The 20,871-nt window shown below is 37.5% G+C and overlaps 1 protein-coding gene across 4 annotated transcripts in view; it reads right to left on the bottom strand.

Annotated features, from left to right (window-relative positions):
- The window catches only part of CENPP (centromere protein P), a 218,299-nt gene that overhangs the window by 170,587 nt on the left and 26,841 nt on the right, over positions 1–20,871 (bottom strand). For all 4 annotated transcript variants that reach the window (XM_072842606.1, XM_072842608.1, XM_072842615.1 and 1 more), the window contains one exon: positions 16,347–16,435. In XM_072842606.1, the coding sequence (XP_072698707.1) occupies positions 16,347–16,435 (89 nt within the window). The remainder of the gene's footprint in view (positions 1–16,346; positions 16,436–20,871) is intronic.

A 20,871-nucleotide genomic window follows, 5' to 3' on the forward strand; every position in this document is an offset into this window, starting at 1 on the left:
AAGAGACAGAATCAATCACTGAAGTTTCCCAAAAATGAAATGTCCAGGACCAGATGTTTTCACTGGTGAACTCTCCTAAACACTTATGGAAGAAATAACATTAATCATTCTCAGACTCTGAAAGAAAAGTAAAAAGAGAAAAAGAACACGAGGCCAGCACTGTTCCGATACAAAAGCCAGACAAAGACATCACAAAGGAAGAAAATTATGAATTGACACCCTTAAATACAGACAAATGTAATCACTTATATATATATATTTTTTTTAAAGATTTTATTTATTCATGAGACAGACAGAGAGAGAGAGGCAGAGACACAGGCAGAGGGAGAAGCAGGCTCCATGAGGAAGCCCAATGCAGGACTCGATCTGGGGTCTCCAGGATCAGGCCCTGGGCTGAAAGTGGCACTAAACCACTGAGCCACCTGGGCTGCCCATCACTTACATTTCTATACAAGTGATGAACGATATGAAAATAAAACAACTCAAAAAAAAAAAAACTCAATTTATAATGCCATCCAAAAGAATGAAACACATAGGAATAAATCCATCCAAGGTCATCAAAACTTGTATACTGCAAACTTCAAAACATTACTGAAAGATATTTAAGTAAGCCTAGAGTCTGCTGGAGATTGCCCCTCCCCCTGCTTGTGGTCTCACACACACACACACACACACACACACTCTCTCTCTCTCTCTCTCTCTCTCAATCAATCAATCAATATTTTTGTAAAAAAAAACAATCTGTGTTCATCGTCAGGAGACTTAACACTATTAGATGTAAATATATTTCAAAGTTGTCTACAGATTCAATGCAATCCCTATCAAAATCCCCATGGCCTCTTTTTGCACAAATAGAAATCCAACCTTAAAATTCATAGGAATTCAAAACAATCTCAAAAAAGGAGGAGAAATAGGGAAGGAGGACTCCTACTTCCCTACATCAAAACATACTACAAATCAACAGTTGTCAAGACAGTATGGAGGGCAGCCCCGGTGGCAAGCGGTTTAGCGCCACCTGCAGCCCAGGGAGTGATCCTGGAGACCTGGGATCAAGTCCCTCGTCAGGCTCTCCGCCTGGTGCCTGCTTCTCCCTCTGCCTGTGTCTCTGCCTCCCTCCCTCTCTCTCTCTGTCTCTATGAATAAATAAGTAAAATCTTAAAAAAAAAAAAGTATGGAATCAGTAAAAACATAAACATATAGATAACTGGAATAAAATTAAGTCCAGAAATAAAATAATGATCTATGTTCAATTTGTTTGACAAGGGTGCCAAAACCATTCAATGGTGTAAGAATATTCCCTTCAAAAACACGCAGGGATGAGAGGATGTTTAACTGCAAAAGAATTAAAGTGGCACCTTTACTTTTACACCATATGCAAAAATTAACTCAAAATGGATCAAAGGACTAAATACAGAACTAAAGTATAAAACTCTAAAAAGAGGGATCCCTGGGTGGCTCAGCGGTTTAGCGCCTGCCTTCAGCCCAGGGTATGATCCTAGAGTCCCAGGATCGAGTACCACATCGGGCTCCCTGCATGGAGCCTGCTTCTCCCTCTGCCTGTATCTCTGCCTCTCTCTCTCTCTCATGAATAAATAAAATCTTTTTTAAAAATAAAAAGAATGCAGAGAAGCAAATATTTAAACCTTGAATTTGGCTATGGTTTCTTAAATATAACAGTAAAATGATGAACATCAAAATAAAAAATAATGTAGACTTTATAAAACTTAAAACTTTTGTGCAAAAGATATTTATCAAAATAGTAAAAAGTAGTAGTAAAAAGACAAATTACATGGTGGCATTTGGAAAACCTGTATCTGATAGGTGTCTGGTTCCCAGAATGAATACTCTTAAAATCCATTGTAAAAATCATTAAAATGCTACAACAAGCTATCATGAATATTGTTGAAAAAATGTAAAAATAACATTTTTACAGAAATAATTTTTTTTAAAAAGTCAAATAAATAATTTAGAACTGAAAAATACAATAACTTTTTATTTTTATTTCGTTTTTATTTATTTGAGAGAGAGAGAGCATGAGTGGGGGACAGAGTGAGAGGGAAAAGCAAACCCCCTGATGAGCAGGGAGCCTGACACAGGACTCCATCCCAGAACCTAGATATCATGACCTGAGCCCAAGGCAGACGCTTAACCAACCGAGCCACCTAGGCATCCCAAAAATACAATAATTTAAATACAAATCTCACCAAATGAGTTCAATAGCAGAATGGAGGTGGTAGGGGAAAGATTCTGTGAACCGAAAGATATATTAACAGAAATTATCCAGTATCAACAAAGAAAACAGATTTTGGGGAAAAAAGAGTTCTTCTAGAAGTTGTGAAATAATAATGAAAGGTTTAACCTTCATGTCATCAGTCTCATAAGGAAAAGGGAAAAAGACCTGGAGCTAAAAAATATTATCATTCACATAGTTTCCTTTAGCTCCTTGAACATTTTTAAAATACCTAATTTAAAGTCTGGCAAATCCAACGGCACCTGGGTGGCTCAGTGGATTGAGCAACCAACTCTTGATTTCAACTTAGGTCATGATCTCAGGGTCACAAGATTGTACCCCAAATTCAGCCCTGTGATTGGTGGAGAATCTGCTTGGAATTCTCTTTCTCTCTTTCCCTCTACCCCTTCACCCCTAACTCTCAAATCTTTAAAAAAAAAAAATTCTTTCTCTCTTTGTTCCTCCTATATACCTCCAACCTCCACTTGTTCCTCCCCCACTCCCCCCTTTAAAAAATATTAAAAAGATGAAGTCCTACATCTGGATTTCCTCAGGGACAGTTTCTATTGATTAATTGCTTTTTTTCACCAGGCCATACTTTCTTGTTTTGGTTTTTGTTTTGCAGGTCTTCTAATTTTTGTTGAAAACTGAACATTTTAAATATAGTAATAATTCTTTAAATCAGATTCCCCTTCTCTCCAGGGCTTGTGTTTTTTTGTTCTTTTTGTTTGTACAGTAACTTTTCTGAACAAATCTTTACAGTCTATACTCTGCTGTGTGGCTACTCAAGTCTCTGCTCAGCTACTATGTGACAAAGATTTATTCTATCTCCTAGAACCTATGTGTCTCTCAGTCTCTGCCAAGGGACTCTCTGTATGCCGTGGGGCACATCTTCAGCACTCAGCAAGGTGAATGACAAAGCTCCTTTTGCCTTCACTTGCTACTTCCACAGAACCTCACAATCAACCAGGAGTGAAAAAAGTAGTCAATGCCATCTCAAGTGTCTCCTGCACATGAAGACGACCCTCGACATACACACACTGATGTTCCAGATTCTCAGAAATATATCAGAAGTTTCAAAGTCCTTATGGTGATCCCATGCTCTAGCTTTTCCTTTTAAGATTTTTACTTAACCTATTAATTCCCCCAACTGTTAATGCTCCACCTCAGGCAACCATAAAGTTTAAAACTGCTTCAACGGTTTAGCGCCTGCCTTTGGCCCAGGGCGCGCGCGATCCTGGAGTCCCGGGATCAAGTCCCACGTCGGGCTCCTGGCATGGAGCCTGCTTCTCCCTCCTCCTGTGTCTCTGCCCCCCCCCCATCATAAATAAATAAATAAACCTTTAAAAAATAAAAAATAAATAAAACTGCTTCAAAATATCTTCAACAGTGTGGAATCAGAAAAGACCCCGAATACCCGAATAGCCAGGGGAATTTTAAAAAAGAAAACCATATCTGGGGGCATCACAATGCCAGATTTCAGGTTGTACTACAAAGCTGTGGTCATCAAGACAGTGTGGTACTGGCACAAAAACAGACACATAGATCAATGGAACAGAATAGAGAACCCAGAAGTGGACCCTGAACTTTATGGTCAACTAATATTCGATAAAGGAGGAAAGACTAAAAAAAAAAAAAAACAAAAAAAAAAAAAAAGGAGGAAAGACTATCCATTGGAAGAAAGACAGTCTCTTCAATAAATGGTGCTGGGAAAATTGGACAGCCACATGCAGAAGAATGAAACTAGACCACTCTCTTTCACCATACACAAAGATAAACTCAAAATGGATGAAAGATCTAAATGTGAGACAAGATTCCATCAAAATCCTAGAGAAGAACACAGGCAACACCCTTTTTGAACTCGGCCACAGTAACTTCTTGCAAGATACATCCACGAAGGCAAAAGAAACAAAAGCAAAAATGAACTATTGGGACTTCATCAAGATAAGAAGCTTTTGCACAGCAAAGGATACAGTCAACAAAACTCAAAGACAACCTACAGAATGGGAGAAGATATTTGCAAATGGCATATCAGATAAAGGGCTAGTTTCCAAGATCTATAAAGAACTTATTAAACTCAACACCAAAGAAACAAACAATCCAATCATGAAATGGGCAAAAGACATGAACAGAAATCTCACAGAGGAAGACATAGACAACATGCATATGAGAAAATGCTCTGCATCACTTGCCATCAGGGAAATACAAATCAAAACCACAATGAGATACCACCTCACACCAGTGAGAATGGGGCAAATTAACAAGGCAGGAAACAACAAATGTTGGAGAGGATGCGGAGAAAAGGGAACCCTCTTACACTGTTGGTGGGAATGTGAACTGGTGCAGCCACTCTGGAAAACTGTGTGGAGGTTCCTCAAAGAGTTAAAAATAGACCTGCCCTACGACCCAGCAATTGCACTGTTGGGGATTTACCCCAAAGATACAGATGCAATGAAACGCCAGAACACCTGCACCCCGATGTTTATAGCAGCAATGGCCACGATAGCCAACTGTGGAAGGAGCCTCGGTGTCCATCGAAAGATGAGTGGATAAAGAAGATGTGGCTTATGTATACAATGGAATATTACTCAGCTATTAGAAATGACAAATACCCACCATTTGCTTCAACATGGATGGAACTGGAGGGTATTATGCTGAGTGAAGTAAGTCAGTCGGAGAAGGACAAACATTATATGTTCTCATTCATGTGGGGAATATAAATAATAGTGAAAGGGAATATAAGGGAAGGGAGAAGAAATGTGTGGGAAATATCAGAAAGGGAGACATAACGTAAAGACTGCTAACTCTGGGAAACGAACTAGGGGTGGTAGAAGGGGAGGAGGGCGGGGGGTGGGAGTGATTGGGTGACGGGCACTGGGGGTTATTCTGTATGTTGGTAAATTCAACACCAAAAAAAAAAAAAAAAAGACAAAGTAGATTCAGCTCCAAGGCAAATTTCGGTTTTCCCACTGAATGCACAAACAGAACTAGTAGAAAAAAATTTTTTTCAGCGTACCCAACAAAAAGTTTGTTATTTCTATATCTGACACGATATGATTAGGTTATGATGACTGGCCTGTGTCCACACTATGCCTTATCTCCAAGTAGACTTCAATGATTTTTTAAAGAAAGAATGAAGAGATAAAACTTAATTGGATGGAGAGATAAAACTTAGTGGATGTTAATACTTTACTTGTAGAATATTAATAATATTTATGGAATTTAAATTAATGTTATAAAATCTAAAATAAATAATTCTAAAGTAAAATATATATATATATATCTTCAACAAATGCTCCCAAAGAAAAGTCTTTTGCACTGGATGAGCTCTACATCAGGTCCAGTAAATAGAGTATGTCAAGTGAGCTCTTTCAGAGAACTAAGTAAAACAGGTCAAATAATAGTTCACTGGGAAGGAGTCTTAGTTTTTGTTTTGATTTTATTCAAATTTAATTACTTAACATATAATGTAGTATTAGTTTCAGAGGCAGAGTTCAGCGATTCATCAGTCTTATATAAGACCTAGTGCTCATCCCATCACGTACCCTCCTTCATGCCCATCACCTGTTTACCGATCCCCCCACCACACTCCCCTCCAGTGACCCTCACTTTGTTTCCTATGATTAAGAATCTCTTGGGATCCCTGGGTGGCGCAGCGGTTTGGCGCCTGCCTTTGGCCCAGGGCGTGATCCTGGAGACCCGGGATCGAGTACCATGTCGGGCTCCCTGCATGGAGCCTACTCCTCCCTCTGCCTTTCTCTCTGTCACTCATGAATAAATAAATAAAATCTTAAAAAAAAAAAAAAGAAAAGAAAACTATGATGAGGGAGTATCACATGGATTCAGGAGCCAGTTTGAAGACGTTCCTACTGGTCAAGTCTAAGATAATTTAAACACCAAAATTAATAAAGAAGAGTAAGGATTTATAAATATTCTAAAAAATAATGAAACCATACTATAATAAACAGGCATGTACACAAACACACATGTAGGGGAGAAAGGAGATCTATTTCTTAAGCACAAGGCTTAGTATCTATTGAGATAAGTGGAGGAAGAGCTAGAGTTGAAATATCACCATTTTGCAACCATCACAACAAAGAGCGATCACACAAGAATTACTAGGGGCTAAATCTAGGTAGAAATTTCAATGAAGAGTAGAATCTGCATGGTCATAAGTGTTTGCCCACAGACTGCCTATTATTACAAGAGAGGGAAAAAAAAACAAAACAAAACAAAAAAACCCAAACCACTGATGATACAGTGGAGAATCAAGCAACGGTATGACTCAATGAAAATTACTGCCACCTACAAGGGCAGAGAACTAAGAAGTACAAAATATTAGCTGTATAGTATTTTGCTTGAAAACACATAACAGCAACTGATTGTGAAAAAAAGTCAAAGACAAAATAAGCAACATTTTAATTTGGGATAGGAAAGATAGAAGAACTGTATTTTGCAAAGATGGCAAAAATAATGAAACAAAGTAAGGCTCTGGAGTTGCTCCAAATTAAAGAAATCTATAAAGTCATGACAATTAAATGCAATACTTGACACTAGATTGGATCATGTAACAGGGGAAAAGAAAATGCAAAATATGACATCATCAGATCAACTAACAAATGGGAATAGAGATGGCAAATTAGAAGAAAGTATTGGATCAATGTCAATTTACGAAGTCAATTACTGTGCTGTGAATGTAAGGGAGTATCACTATTCTTAAGAAATGTACACTAAGTATATAGGAGAAAAGAGCCATGATAAATGCAATGTGTTCTAAAAAGGCTCCATCAGGAATAGCAGAAGAAACAGTAAAAATCTGGGAAAATACAACAAAACTATTAGTCTTCTCTTAAGTTTTTAAAATTATTTATGATGATCAAAAGTGAGAAAGCACTAGTGATGGGTTTTCAACATGTATGTGTGAACATAATTCCTATGAAAACCACAACAGTTAGCATGGATGAAAGGGAGAAAGGGATGTATGTGGCTTAAAGCTTCCAGATTGTACTCAATCTAACCAGACCACTGAGAGTTAGGGTATACATGCTGCAAAATCCTGAGGCAGCCAATAGAACAGACAAAAACCCACATATGGTCAAAGTCAGTCAATAAAATTAAAATGCAATTGTAAAATAATATTTAAATAATCCAAAAGAAATCAGGAAACCGGAACTGAGGAATAACAAAAAAACAAAAACAAAAAACAAAACAAAAAAAAAAAACAGACAAGGAAAATGAAGAAAACAAAAAGTAGGTGCATTAATACACAGCTCCGTAAGCATCTATTGGACAGGAAAACTGGAGATTAAGTGTTCAGTTTTACTCTGGTACTAATACCTTTTTAACATGTGAGAGAACAAATTACTTTCCAAAGAATATAGGACCATAAAAAGCAGCAGCTGCATCATTACAGCTTACAGGCCAAAGTGACATATTTTAATCTCCATCAGGTAAGGAAGCAAAAATAAGCTCTGAATGAGGAAGGTAGCCAAGGAAAAAAAACTTAAAAATACCAACACTCCAAGTTTAAACACACACACACACACACACACACACTACAGACACTAGACAGTCAGAGAGCCTGACCTATTACATTGATTAAACACAGAACTTTATTTAAAAGTGTACTGAGTCGCAGTCCCTTCACCCCCATTCGCATCTCCATGAAGGACAAACTATTACAGCACACAGTTTTCCATTATCAAAAGACACTGTGTATGTGTTGGCTCTTACAGTTTAAAGAGTGATTGTAATTTATCTATTTTTCCCAAGCATAGTCCAAACTTCACTAAATGTTAAACAGATGTCATGGATTTCTTTCACAGAATTTTGGCAGTGACACATTTCAATTTGAACTAGAATAGTCAGAAGAGTAAAATAATGCCAAATGTCTTTTTCTTAAGGATAATGCAAAACATAAAGAGAAATGTAGAATAAAGATTCTAAAGTTTAAGTAGATCTAAAATCAGAAGAATACAGAATTATTCACTAAAATATTAATATTCACTCTCAGATCTTGCTGGTGGGAATGCAATATGGTATGGTCACTTTGGTAAACAATGTGCCAGTTTATCATAAATTTAAACATGGCAATCACATAACCCAGCAATCCCACTTCTGGTTTTTACCCAAGAGAAAAACTTACATCATACAAACACCTCTAATGAATATTTACAGTTCTATTTATAATCATTGAGAACTGGAAATAGCCCAAATGTCCTCCAATGAGTGAATGGATAAACATGCTAGTATCAGTATATGAAATACTACTCAGAAATGAAAAGATGGATGAATCTCAATTCATTTACTTTATGCTAAGAGACCAGTCTCTATGAAATTTCATTTATTTGACATTTTTAAGGCAAAATCCTAGTGATGATCACAGCAGGATCTGTGCTGATGGAACTGTTCAATATCCTCATTGTGGTGGTAAGCACACAGAAACCAGCCAATCTGAGTAAACACAGAAGGAAAAGATTGAAAAAAAAAGAACAGAGCCTCAGAGACATGTGAGACAAGCCAGAGGTTTTATATTCATGTATTCAGAGACCCAGAAGAAGAAATATATATATTTAAGTAACATGTAAAAAATATAGCAAAAAAACAAATTACTATAAAATATTAAAAAATAATCAATCACAGGTGTCTAGGTGGCTCAGTCAATAAAGATCTGCCTTCAGCTCAGGTCATGATCCCAGGGTCCTGGGATCCAATCCAGTGTTAGATTCTCTGCTCAGCAGGAAGTCTACTTCTCCCTCTACCTTTGCCCCTCCCCCCATTTGTGCAAACACCTTCAAGTAAATAAAATCTTTTAAAAAAAGAGGTGCCTGGGTGGCCTAGTGGGTTAAGCATCTGCCTTTGGCTCAGGTCATGATCTTGGGGTTATGGGATCAATCAAGTCCCCCATCAGGATCCCTGCTCTGTTGGAGCCTGCTTCTCTCTCTGCCATTGCCTCTCTCTCTCTCTCTCTCTCTCTCTCTCTCAAAAATGAATAAAATCTTAAAAAAAAAAATTCAAATAAGAATGCCTGGCTGATTCAGTCAATACAGTATGTGAGTTTTGATGTTGGGGTCATGACTTCAAGCCCCATGCTGGGGGTAGAGTTTACTTAAAAAAAAAAAAAAAAAAAACTAATAAAAATATTCAAATTATCCAGAAAACATATGAAAGGAAAACAGAAGAACAAAACAACACAACAGAATATCACTACTAACTGGGTAGACCTCAATCAAAATATTTCAACGATTATATTAAATGTAAATGAATCATAGATCTAAACATAAAAGTATATTTTTTTAAATGTAAGAATTTTTATGACCTGAGGTTACGTAAAGTGACAGACATACCAAAAGTATATAAAATCTTTTTAAAATAAAAATATTTTGCTCTTCGAAGGATAATGTTAAGAAAATGAAAGGACAGGGGTCCCTGGGTGGCTCAGTGGGTTAAGTGTATGACTCTTGATTTAGGCTCAGGTAACGATCTCAGGGTCCTGGGATTGAGACCCACATCAGGCTCCATGCTCAGTGGAGAGTGTGCTTGAGATTCTCTCTCCCTCTGTCCCTCCTCCTGCTCATGCTCTCTTTCTAAAATAATTAAATCTTTTAAAACAGGGACACCTGGGTGGCTCAGTGGTTGAGCATCTGCCTTTGGCTCAGGTCATGATCCTGAGGTCCTGGGATCAAGTCTCACATCAGGCTCCCTGAGGAGAGCCTGCTTCTCCCTCTGCCTGTGTCTCTGCCTCTCTCTCTGTGTGTCAAGAATAAATCAAATTTTACTTTAAAAAAAAAATCTTTTAAAACAAAACAAAAGATAAGCTACAGAATGGGAGAAAATATCTGAAAATCACATATATGACAAAGGACTTGTATGGAGAATATATAAAGAACTTTCAAAACAATAGTAAGAAAACCAAAAACCCAATGAAGCCCTGAGTGGAAGACTAAATAAGAACTTCCTAAGGAGAAACAGATGGCAACTGAGCACATGTAAAGATGCTCACACTATTAGGAAAATGAGATATACTACCCTCCCACTAGTATGGCTTGATTCAGGCACACACAAATACCATGTGTTGGAAGAGCATGCAGAGCTCTCATACACTGCTGGTAAGAATGTAAAATGGCACAAGCCTTTGGAAAACCATCTTGGCCATTTCTTTTTTTCTTTTTTTAAAATTTATTATTTATGATAGTCACAGAGAGAGAGAGAGAGAGAGAGAGGCAGAGACATAGGCAGAGGGAGAAGCAGGCTCCATGCACCGGGAGCCCGATGTGGGATTCGATCCCGGGTCTCCAGGATCGCGCCCTGGGCCAAAGGCAGGTGCCAAACCGCTGCGCCACCCAGGGATCCCCCTTGGCCATTTCTTAATGTACTTAAAATGTACACCTACATATGACCCAAGAATCCAACTTCCAGGTATTCATCTGATATAAGTCCATAAATGTTCTCTAATAGGTCAGAGAGTAAATATTTCAGGCATGCTGGCTACATGGTCTCTGTCATAATTATCTCACTCTGCCACTGTACCATCAAAGTGACTATAGACAATACACAAAGAAATGGGCATGACTGTATTCCAATAAAACTTCTTTTTTTTTTTTTTCCAATAAAACTTCTAAAAAATTAGGCAGCTGGTCTGTGAACCAGTTTGCCTATACTTGCCTAAGAGAACTGAAAACTCACATTCACACAAAGCGCTATGCACAAATGTTTACAGCATTTCTATTCATAATAACAAAAAACGGGAAACAACCCAATGTCCCTCAAAGGGTAAATGGATAAGCTGTGGAATTCTCATACAATACACTACTATTGAGCCATAAAAAGGAAAAACCTATTGGTACATGCAAAAACACGGATGAATCTCAAAGGTATTACCTTGAGTGAAATAAGCCAGTCTTAAAGTTTACACACCATGTAATTCCATTCAGAAAAGATAAAAACTATACAGACGAAGAACAGACCAACAATCATCAGAACATATATAGAGAGATTTTATTTATCATGAAAGACACAGAGAGAGAGAGAGGCAGAAACATAGGCAGAGAGAGAAGCAGACCCCTGCGGGGACCCCAATGTGGGACTCGATCCCAGGACCTCAGGATCACGCCCTGAGCCAAAGGCAGATGCTTAACCACTGAGCTACCCAGGCGTCCCTAAATATTTCTGAAAAGAGAGAGAAGGTAAATTATAAAAAATAACTGAGAAATGACCAGTCCTGACAGTGAGATGAAAGACCAACAGATGGGCTGAATAGCAGAGGAGACATAATTTGAATAAATAATTGTGCTTTACTGGAATATATATGTAAGGAGATAATCTAGAATAATTATAGGAAAAACTGTTAAAAATGTATTTAAAAAAAACAGGAATATTTTTAAAAGACACAACTTTTACAAATGACAAGAACTGCCCATGAAAATGAAAATTCAGTGGATGGGAGTTAAAAAGCAAATTAGTCAGAACATAAAGAAATAATTTCTGAACTGAAATACAGATCTGAACAATCATGAATAAATACAAAGATACAAAGAAATAGAAAGTGTAAAGGGTAAAACAGATGCAGAAGATGAATAGTGTGTCCCAAATTCTGGAATGAGAATTAGGGAAAAAAAAAAAATCAATAAAGAGCTCCGCTTCTACTTAGGATATAAAAAGCCTCAGAGAAGACCATCAGCACATAATATCAAGCCAATCTGAATATTCCATAAAACCATACCCTTTCTTGAGTCCATTAGAGACCCAAAGTCACAAAGCAACCAAGTAAATAAAAATTTTCTCCCTCAAAGGAAAGACATGACACAAATTGTTCACTCTTGGCTAAACTTAGGGGAGGATAGAAGCCCCCCCATACAAACAGGTAGCAAGAAATTAGCTTCTATTTCAGCAAACCTTAGGGACATGTATGAGATAGCATGTCTTTTTGGAATAGATAGGAACCCCAGGCACAAAGGGACACCACCAGAGAAACCAGGGTCCTGTCCATGGCACAGAAATGAAGAGGTGATCAGTCACTGCTAGGGAACCAAATGAGGCTAGAACTCTTCTCTTATGGGTACCAAAATCCCTGAACCACTAAAAAAGAGGCAGCAAAGCAATGAAGAAAAAAATCCCTTCCTTCCAAGGGAGGAGCACAAGTCAAACCCATCCGACTTTGGTAGAAGGACAGAAAACACTCCTGTTACCAAGACAAAGATCCACTGCTTCAGGAAGAGGGGCAGTGGCAGAGACCACCTGTTCCCTGGGAGGGCCCAGAGACCCACTGGGCCCAGGGTCCCACACTAATACCAAGCATCCATCTGCTACCCACGAGGAGAGGGACAAGGAACTCTCTCCTGCCCAAGACCAAGCCCAGATGCAGGCTGGCTTTGGCTACACTGGGAGGAGAAGCAGGAACACTGAGGAGCCCAGAGTGGCAGTGGATCATGAAAATACAGAAGTCCCATTATTCCTACCGTGAGCATAGCACGAGTAATAAGCATCTACAACTGCTACTGGGGGAACGTCCAGTGTGTGGAGAGACGTTCCCATAAGAAAGGCAGAAAGAGGGCAGCCCAGGTGGCTCAGCGATTTAGCGCCAACTTCAGCCCAGGGTGTGATCCTGGGGACCCAGGATCAAGACCCACATTGGGCTCCCTGCATGGAACCTGCTTCTCCCTTTGCCTGTGTCTCTGCCTCTCTCTCTCTCTCTCTCTCTCTCTCTGTCTGAATAAATAAATGAATGAATAAATAAAATCTTTAAAAAAAAAAAAAAAAAAAGGGCAGAAAGCTCCTGGAACACCGAGGAGAACCCTCCAGCTCCCAAAACCCCATTCTAAGCATAAGGAAGAACTGAACTTGAATTTGCATCCACAGCTGGAAGAATTTGAAACCTGTGGTGATATGGAGCCTGAAGACAAGGAAAACAATCAAAATCCCAAAGACAGCTCAACTGCTGAAAACCTTTGATTAACCTCACACTAACAGCATGATAAAAGAAATGTGTCCACTTCTCAACATAAACACTATTTGCTTCAGTCTCTGTTTTCCACAGATAATGTCCATTATACAATTAAAAAAAAAGAAAGAGGGATGCCTGGGTGGCTCAGTGGTTGAACATCTGCCTTCAGCTCAGGTGATGATCCCAGAGTTCCAGAATCAAGTCCCACCTGCTTCTTCCTCTATGTCTCTGCCTCTCTCTCTCTGTGTCTCTCATGAAAAAGTAAATAAAATCTAAGAAAGAAAGAAAGAAAGAAAGAAAGAAAGAAAGAAAGAAAGAAAGAAAGAAAGAAAGAAAGAAGAGAAAAGAAAAGAAAAAAGAAAAGAAAAGAAAAGAAAAGAAAAGAAAAGAAAAGAAAAGAAAGAAAAGAAAAGAAAAATCATAACATACAAAAATTCAGGAAAAAAAAAAAAAAACAACCCAGATTCAGCAGAATCAGGTTCAAAGATGACCCAGACATTGGCACTATCAGACAGGGATATTAAAATAACCTTGATCAGAAGTCAAAAAGACAAAAATAAGAATGGAAGGTGCCAGGGGCTGAGTGGAGAGGAAGATGGGAAGTGACTGATGCATATTGAGTTTCAGTTTTACAAGATGAAAGGGTTATGAAGATAGATCATGGTGCACACACAGTTAAATACATTCTGGGGGTGCCTGGGTGGTTCATCGTCTACCTTCAGGTCATGATCCCAGAGAATCCTGGGATCGAGTGCTGCATCAGGCTTCCTGCTCAGCACTTCTCTCTCTCCCCACTTGTGCTCTCTTAGATAAATAAAATCTTAAAAAAAAAAAATCCTGAATGTATTTAACACTACTGAACTGTACCCTTAAAAATGGTTAGAAGGTAGTTATATGTATTTTACCATAATTTTAAAAATGAGGGAGGGAAAAGGATCTAGTACAAAGATATATGAAACAGTATTGTATCTTGAATGTGGTGGTAGATTTACAAAGCTACAGAAGTGATAAAATTGCATAGAACACACATACATAAGTGTTTATAAAAATAGTAAAACCTGAAAAAGCTCTATGGGTTTTACTAATGTCGATTTTCTTTTTTTTTTTTTTTAATGTCAATTTTCTGGACGTGTGGATATACTTTAATGACATGAGACATAACCATTGTCAGAGGCTCGATGAAGGATATGTAGAATCTCCTTGAAAAAAATGTTTAATAACTTCTTGTGAATCTATAATTATTTCAAAATTAAAACTTTTAAAATGTGTGTGCCAAGATATGAAATAAGATTGGTAAGATATTGATAATTGTTGAAGGTGTGCAGCTACAGGTTACTTATACTATTATTTTTACATAGATATGAAAACTTCCAAAATGAAACACTAAAGAAAAAATAGCTATGATCAATATGTTAAAAGACCTAGTGGAAAAGTTGTACAAATGCATCAACAAGTGGGGAATTTCAGTAGAGAGAGAGAAATTAAAAATTAAATGAGGGACACCTGGATAGCTCAGCGGCTGAGCGTTTGCCTTCAGCCCAGGGTATGATCTCAGAGACCTGGGATCGAGTCCCACATCGGGCTCCCTGTAGGAAGCCTGTTTCTCCCTCTGCCTGTGTTTCTCTGCCTCTGTCTCTCATGAATAAATAAAATCTTAAAAAAAAAAAAAATTAAATGAAAATCCTAGAAATAAAAACATAACATTAGGGACGCCTGGGTGGCTCAGTGGGATGCCTGGGTGGCTCAGAGGTTGAGTGTCTGTCTGCCTTAGGTTCAGGGCATGATCCTGAAGCTCAGGGATCCAGTTCCACACTGGGCTCAGAAGAAGCCTGCTTCTCCCTCTGCCTCTGTCTCTGCCTCTCTCTGTGTCTCTCATGAAAAATAAATAAATCTTTAAAAACATGATATTAGAGGTGAAGAATTCTTTCAATGGGCTCACTGGCAGGTGGGACTTCAGCTAAGGAAAGAATCTGTGAACTCAAAGATAGAGTAATAGAAATTATCCAAACTGAAATAAATGCAAAGAAAAAAGAAAGAGTAAAAGAAATAGAACAAAGCATTCAAACCCTGAGACAATATACCAAATGCCCTGATATATGTGCAATGAGCACTGCAGAAGAATAGAAAACAGGACAGAAGAAGTATTTGAAAAGCTGTGGTTTAGAATTTTCACACTAACACACCCTAAAAATAACACAAACTGTGGAAAAACATTAAAAGGTTTCAAGTCCCAAAAGACAAAATTAACAATTACAGCAGACTTCTTGTCATGACCTATATAATCCAGAAGACACAGGAGGAGTATCTTCAAAGATGTGGAAGAAAAACTGCCACTCCAGTTGTCAGTCGTCAACACCACATTCCTAGTTTTCCTCCCACCTCTCATACGGTTGTTCCTAGTCCAGTTTCTCTACTGGACCCTCTCTTCCTTCAGCAGTACAGTCAGAATTCCACACGGTCCCCTATTTCTCTCTATTCTCTCCATAGGCAATCTCATTCCTCGAGTGCAAGGCTTTAACTTCTACCCACTGGCAGAAAACTCTGGGGGTCCATCTCCTAGGGCCTCACGTACTTGGCAGGCCTCATGTCAGAGCACGCCCCAGCTGGCACCCTGCTCCAGTCACTCTCACCTCCTGTCAGTTGCTCACTGACAGCATGCTCCCTCCTTGCACAGTGCCTACACACAACTATTGTGTCGAGGACCTCTTTGTTAGTTTACACCTACACATTTTTCAGATGTTGGCTCAATTTTCAGGAAATGATGCTGTCTGTATTCTCCACAAAAGTCAGATTCCTGATGCAGGCTTCAATAACATTATGTAACTCTTCTCAGCAGCACTGAGCACAGCCACAATTTTAGATTTCTACCATTATTTACCTTACAACTTCACCAATAGGCTATAAACCCCACATGTATCAAAGATTTTATCTGTTCTTCCTCACATTTTAATGCCAAGCACACAGTTAATCTGTAACACATTTTCATTGAATGAAAAAAGGATATAGAGACTATGGGCTTAATATATAAGCCATATATATGAAATAAATATAAGCCATTATAATGTTATACTTTCAGAGACATTTTGATATTTACTTATCAAAAAAAGAAAGGGTAAACTTAAAACTGTAGAGTGAAAACAATCCCTAAAAAAATAAAAATTTACAATATCTTACCTAGACACAAATTCACTTAATTCTGAATATTCGGTGGGCTCCATTATTATGTTGAGGTCAGTAATAACAGAAGACAAACTCTCCTTATTCTAAAATAAAAAAGTTTATATATCAGAACGCAATAAACATTTAAATATAAAGACAAAAATAGTTTTAAAACATGCAAAATGAAATGCCATCAGGCAATAGGAAAGGTAATCAAGAAAAGGCATGGAAATTATTGGTTATTTGTTAAAAAAATAAAATCAGATCTTTACTCCAGACCAAAAACCAAAATGAACTCCAAATGACTTACTTAAATGTAAACACTAAGACCATAAATATTAACAGAAAATACAGACATTTAACTGATTACTGAATAAAGAACTTTCTAAGCAAATAGAAAAAACATAAGCAAATATAATCACATAAAAAACTCAATATTTATATATAAATGACTTTACAACTAAAAAAGAAAAAATAAACGAATGAAGATTTTTTACCATAAACATGACAATGGGAAATGAAAACTGAAAAGAACTAAAGTAAAATACATGAATTAAAAACTCAAACGAAGGGGATCCCTGGGTGGCTCAATGGTTTAGCGTCTGCCTTCAGCCCAGGGTGTGATCCTGGGGACCTGGGATCGAGTCCCACATCGGGCTCCCTGCATGGAGCCTGCTTCTCCCTCTGCCTGTGTCTGCCTCTGTCTCTCATAAAAAAATAAGTAAAATTTAAAAAAAATAAAAATAAAAAATAAAAACTCAAATGTAAAAACTTACGTGGAAAAAAATATTCAATCTCACTAGGAAAAAGACAAATGTGAATTAAACCAAGGAGATAAAATTTTTACCTATAAAATCAGTTTGACAATGCATATTTTAAAATATGCATATTCTCTGTACCAGCAGTTTGACTTCAAGCGTTGATCTTAAGATAGCAAGGAATGAGCACAAAGACTGTGGCTGCCAGCCCAGGTGGCTCAGCAGTTTAGCACCGCCTTCAGCCCAGGGCCTGATCCTGGAGATGGAGGAATCGAGTCCCACGTCAGGCTCCCTGCATGGAGCCTGCTTCTCCCTCTGCCTGTGTCTCTGTCTCTGTCTCTCTCTCTCTCTCTCTGTGTCTCTCATGAATAAATTAAAAAATCTTAAAAAAAAAAAAAAAAAAAAAAGACTGGCTGCCTATTACAAAACCCAGAAACAATTCTATATTCAATACTGGGGATTGTGAAATAAAAAATATTTTTATCTATAAATTCAGGTTTTCTCCGTTAGTAATTTTTCTTCTATAGTTGCCTATCTTGTTTCTTTTCCTGTTTTCATAAAAATCATATTGACTCTTCATGGTCTTCCAGATGATTCTTTTCAATTGCTCTTGCAGGTGATTTTTCAAGATTGTCCTCTATATACACCTCCTGGTTATTTCCAAAGTAGTTCTCAGCACAATAATCAGCTGCTGCTTCTTTCTTTCTCTCGGCTCTCTTTCCTCCTATTCAATTTTCTTTACATGTTTTCATCTGATAGTAAGAGCAGGTTTATAGAGTGTGTTCCTGTATTTCCTGGATTCTTTCAAAATGAACTTATCTTCACTTCCTTATTAATTCGTTTCATGACAGTATGTTTGCATAACTCCTAAATGAAGATTAAAAACACTTGGCACCACATTTGCGCTCTTGTCTGGGGCTACTATGTGTTCATGGGAATAGATCTAGCAACTTTCAGTGTTTCCTAAGAACAAAGTCAGTGGACACGTCTTGACACTTCCCATTTGTCTGGGCACTCTCTGACTTGTCTCTGTACTTTTAGTGGCTAGAGAAATAGAAACTGATATCTTTGTTTAGTTTTTCAGCTGCCTGAAGATACAGTGGAAACTGTTAGGAACAGCTACAGTTTAGGTAGACTGGCTGTCTGTGTGCATCTACCACCATATCTAATCAAAAACAAATTCCAAAAAAAAAAAAAAAAAAAACAAATTCCATAGACACTCTTACAACTCAAAATAAAATGACAACCCAATTAAAAACTGGGCAAAAGACCTCAAATAGATATATCTTCAAAGAAGTACAAATGGGCAGACAGCAACTGAAATAATTCCTAACATCATTAGTCATCATCAGGTCATTCCATTTGACCCAGTAATTCTATTCTATTCTTAGATATACAGCCAAATGAAAATATATGCCTTCTTATACACTTACACATGAATGATTACAGCAACATTAATATCCAAAAGATGAAAACAGCCCAAATGCCCATCAACTTATAAATGAGTAACAAAATTGTCATATATCCACACTATGGAATATTATTCAATCACAAAATGAAAAGAATGAAGTAATGATATCTACATGAACAAACCCTGAAAACATCAATCACCTTAAGTGAAAGAAGCCAGTCAACTTAAGTCTATAGTTCTCATTTTTCTCTAAAACTTAAGAATTGTGGGTACAGACATCAGGAAAAGATCCTATTAACTTTCCATAATTTATATACTGCTAATAAATTTAGCACACTGCATCAGACATCAATGTTTTTTTTCATTTGGGTTTGAATGTCAATATATCAGGTACATTTTCCTTAGAGCCTGTGATATGGGATTATATTATTTTTTACTAATGTATAACTGACAAAGAACATATTTCAGGTATACAACATAATGACTCAGTATATGTATATATTGCAAAATGTTCACCAAAGTCTAATTAACATTCATCACAATATATACTTACAATTTTTTTTGTAAGATTTTATTTTTAAGTAATCTCTACACCCAACATGGGGCTTGAATTTACAACCCAAAGACCAACAGTCTCATGCTCCACTGACTGAGCCAGCCAGGCACACCACAAATTTTTTGTTAAATGATGTTTTAAGGTTTAACCACTTAGCAATTTTGAAATAAGCAATTAAGTATTAACTACAGTTGCCATGGGTCCCCATGACTAATTTAAAGCTAAAATTTTGCACCTTTTCAGTCTCTTCACCCACATTGCACACAACCCCAGTACCCGGCCTCTGGCAACCATGAATCTGATCTCTTTATCTTTGAGCTTTGTCATTTTTTTAATGTTTTTGGCTTTCTTAGATTCTACATATAAGTGAGATCATATGGTATTTGTCTTTTCCTAACTTATTTCACTTAGCACAATGCTCTTATAGTCCATCTAGGTTATCACAAACGGCAAGATTTTATTGTTTTTCAAGATTTTTTTTTTTAATCTGAGAGAGCGTGTGTGCGCGCACATGCATACATATGTGCACATAAGCTGGGAGGGGACAAGCAAAGGGAAAGGGAGAAGCAGCCTTCCTTCTGAGCAGGGGGCCCAACATGGGGCTGGATCTCATGATCTTGGATTCATGACCTGAGCTGAAGGTAGACGCTTAACTGAGACACCAAGGAACCCCTCATTCTTTTTTAATAAATGAATAATATTCCAATATATGTATCACATTTTCTTTACTCATTCATCTGTGTATGGATACTTGGGTTGTTTCCATATCTTGGCTACTGTAAATAATGCAATGAGCATGAGAGTACAGATATCTTTTTTAGTGTTTTTTTTTTTTCCTTCAGATAAATACCTGGAAGTGGAACTGCTGGATCATGTGGTAGTTCTATTTTTAACCTCTGAAGGAACCTCCATACTCTTTTCCATACTGACCACATGAACTTACATTCCCACCAACAGTACATAAGGCTTCCCTTTCCATCCTGGCCATTACTTTTTATTTCTTGTCTTCTTGATAATAGCCATCCTAATAGGTATGTGGTGATATTTCATTGTAGTACTGATTTCTATTCATTGACTTTTTCATGTTTTCACATATCTGTTTGGCCATCAGTAGGTCTTCTTTGAAAAATGTCTATTCAGGTCCTCTGCTCATTTTTATTTATTTATTTTTTTTCTTTTTCTCTGCTCATTTTTATTTATTTTTAATTTTTTCCTTTTTCTCTGCTCATTTTTAAAACAAACTAGTTATTCTGTAATTGAGTTATGTGAGGTTTTTTTTTTTTTAAGATTTTATTTATTTATTCTTGAGAGAGAGAGAGACCGAGAGAGAGGCAAAGAAACAGGCAGAGGGAGAAGCAGGTTCCCTGCAGGAAGCCCGACATGGGCCTCGATCCAAGGACCCTGGGATCATGCCCTGTGTCAAAGAGAGAAGCTCAACCACTGAGACACCCAGATGCCGAGTTATAGTAGTTCTTTACAGATTTTGGGTATCAACCCGAACCCCAACCCCAACAAATGAATTGGCAATATTTTCTCCCATTCGGTAGGCTGACTTTTCATTCTGTTGATGGTTTCCTTTGCTGTAGGGAAATGTTTTGGTCTGATGTCCTACTTGTTGATTTTTGCTTTTGTTGTTTTGGCTTTTGGTATCAAACAAAAAAATCCACACCAGGGTACGTCAAGGAGCTCACCACCTACGTTTTCTCCTAGGATATTTATGGTTTCCAATCTTACATTCAAGCCTTTAACCCATCTTGAGTTCAATTTTGTCTATGTTCTAAGGCAGTGTTCCAGTCTCACTCTTTTACATGTGTC

The sequence above is a fragment of the Canis lupus genome, chromosome 1 (genome assembly GCF_048164855.1).
Source record: "Canis lupus baileyi chromosome 1, mCanLup2.hap1, whole genome shotgun sequence".
Lineage (NCBI taxonomy): Eukaryota > Metazoa > Chordata > Mammalia > Carnivora > Canidae > Canis > Canis lupus.